Source organism: Chrysochloris asiatica, unplaced genomic scaffold (assembly GCF_000296735.1).
Source record: "Chrysochloris asiatica unplaced genomic scaffold, ChrAsi1.0 scaffold00259, whole genome shotgun sequence".
Lineage (NCBI taxonomy): Eukaryota > Metazoa > Chordata > Mammalia > Afrosoricida > Chrysochloridae > Chrysochloris > Chrysochloris asiatica.
The window spans coordinates 3,953,908-3,955,965 of NW_006408777.1; the positions used below are offsets into that span (position 1 = coordinate 3,953,908).

General features: G+C 34.5%; 1 protein-coding gene across 1 annotated transcript in view; it reads right to left on the reverse strand.

The window, feature by feature from the left end:
* The window catches only part of LOC102830544 (aspartyl/asparaginyl beta-hydroxylase-like), a 174,354-nt gene that overhangs the window by 130,368 nt on the left and 41,928 nt on the right, over positions 1 to 2,058 (reverse strand). Inside the window, exon 5 of the mRNA XM_006874048.1 lies at positions 1,333 to 1,431. Coding sequence (XP_006874110.1) covers positions 1,333 to 1,431 — 99 coding nt within the window. The remainder of the gene's footprint in view (positions 1 to 1,332; positions 1,432 to 2,058) is intronic.

A 2,058-nucleotide genomic window follows, 5' to 3' on the forward strand; every position in this document is an offset into this window, starting at 1 on the left:
CCCAGGATTCAGCATTGTTTCGTTCTGCTGTGCATAAGGTCACTATGGGTCGGTACTGTTTCGATTGCACTGAACAACAACAACATCAACAATGAAGAAGTGAAGAAAGTAGTGAATTCGTGGCTTGAAACTTAGCCAAAAATGTTTTTTAATAATGGAATATGAAAGTTGTTGATAGATGGACAAAGTATATGAAAAGTCAATGAGATTCTCTTTAAAAATTATGTATTTGTCTTTCTTTCTAAAAGTTGATAAATTCTACAGCTAAAGTGCAGATAATTTTTTACTAAATTTCATAGATGGTACATACACAAATAATTACCATCATATAAAAAGTTCTATTGGGCAGTTTTTATACCAAATTTGACCAAGCTGTCAGGTATTCAGTTAGATGTGTGGGAAAAGAGTAGCAGCATATGCTAATCTGAACATATTGAGCAATGAGATTTTTCTGTGTTTTGGCCTGTGCATCTGCATTTGTTATTTAACTTTTAAATAGGTAGTCATGATCCCTGTTCAAAGTCGATTCAAGTTCTAAATCATTAGAAAAAGGAACATTTAATGCATTGTTCAACTTTAAGTATTATATCAATGATATATATATATTTTTTTTTCAGATTTCACTGTCTGTATTTATTCAGATGTACTCAGTCAGAGTGTGTATGGGAAGTGGCTTGGGGTGGGTGCCTGAAAGGTGAGGGGGAAAGATGATTTCAGGAGGCATTCAAGTATAGACCACAAGCACCTATAAGAAACTTCTGCCTACCCTTATGTATTTCTCCTCCTACTGGCTTCTACTCTATATCCGTAACATCACACTTTCTTAAATAAACTCACATTGCACTGAAGGGTGTGTGAACATAGCAGAGTCATTGAGGACAGAAGGTACCCAAGTCCTGTCCCTCTGTCCTCAACCACTCTGCAATGTTCACACCCTTCATGTAAAGATGGTAGGTTCCTGTCCCTAACAGAGCATATTTTAACTTTAGCACTGGTCCTTGGATAACCTCAGTCCTTATCATTTCTTTTTTTTTTTTTTTTTAAGGTTTTTATTGTGGATTGAGTGAAAGTTTTCAGGGCACATCATCGGTTTCACTCAATGATATTTCTTTATATTTGTCATTTGACAAGAGAAAAAACAAGCCTCAGTTATTTCTGTACAAGACACTCTCCATTGGAGAGTAGGATAAGGTCCCTATTGCATATAGACATCATGTTCATGATGAAAAGACTTAGTATGCACGCCCATTTGTGCACAATACTTACTTACCCAATGGTGTTCAGATCAGAGCAACCAGAAGATGGGAAAAAAAGATGGGTAATGGCAGTTACCTTTAAGAAGGGAATGCTCTCTGCAATCTTGTTCTGTGCCTTCAAGATAAAGCCATAATGCACTTTAGCGAAGCCATCATCCGGTGTGACAGTCAGAACCTATATTCAAAGGAAAACAAAAGGTATGACTGACTAAAATTTGTACAAATTACTGATGAAACTTATTTTAATAGCCTTGCTGTACTTGGATTGGATTATGATGTTACATTTTAAAACATATGTGTTTTGTTTCATTGCAATATTAGGCTCCAACAATCCCATATTCCCTCAATTCAAAATGTTTTCACATTTAAACATTGCTTCCTCAAGAATGAAAAAGTGAATGAAAAGGAAAAAAACCTTAAAACATTCATTTAATATGTAAACACACAAAAATCAGTCAATCAAAAGGACTTCAATATTGTTTTAATGTTTAGGGAAAAGTGCTGTAAATTTGCTATATTTGAACACTGTTTCTTTTTTTTTTATTATTTCTATCCTTTTATTAAAAGACTCATTACTCACAGCCACTGAACTGACATAACTAAGAATAAAACTCAAAGTCTGATACTTAGGTTGCCGTATAAAAACAATAACTTACTAGATATTTTACATAAAAATTATATTTGTATTAAGAGAGCAGGCTCCTGAGAAGTGGAATAATGACATACAGTGTGATAACCTGGTACCCAGAAGAGTCTTTCTCTTCTGATTTATGAGGCTGTTTCCTCATTCCTTGAAGAACCT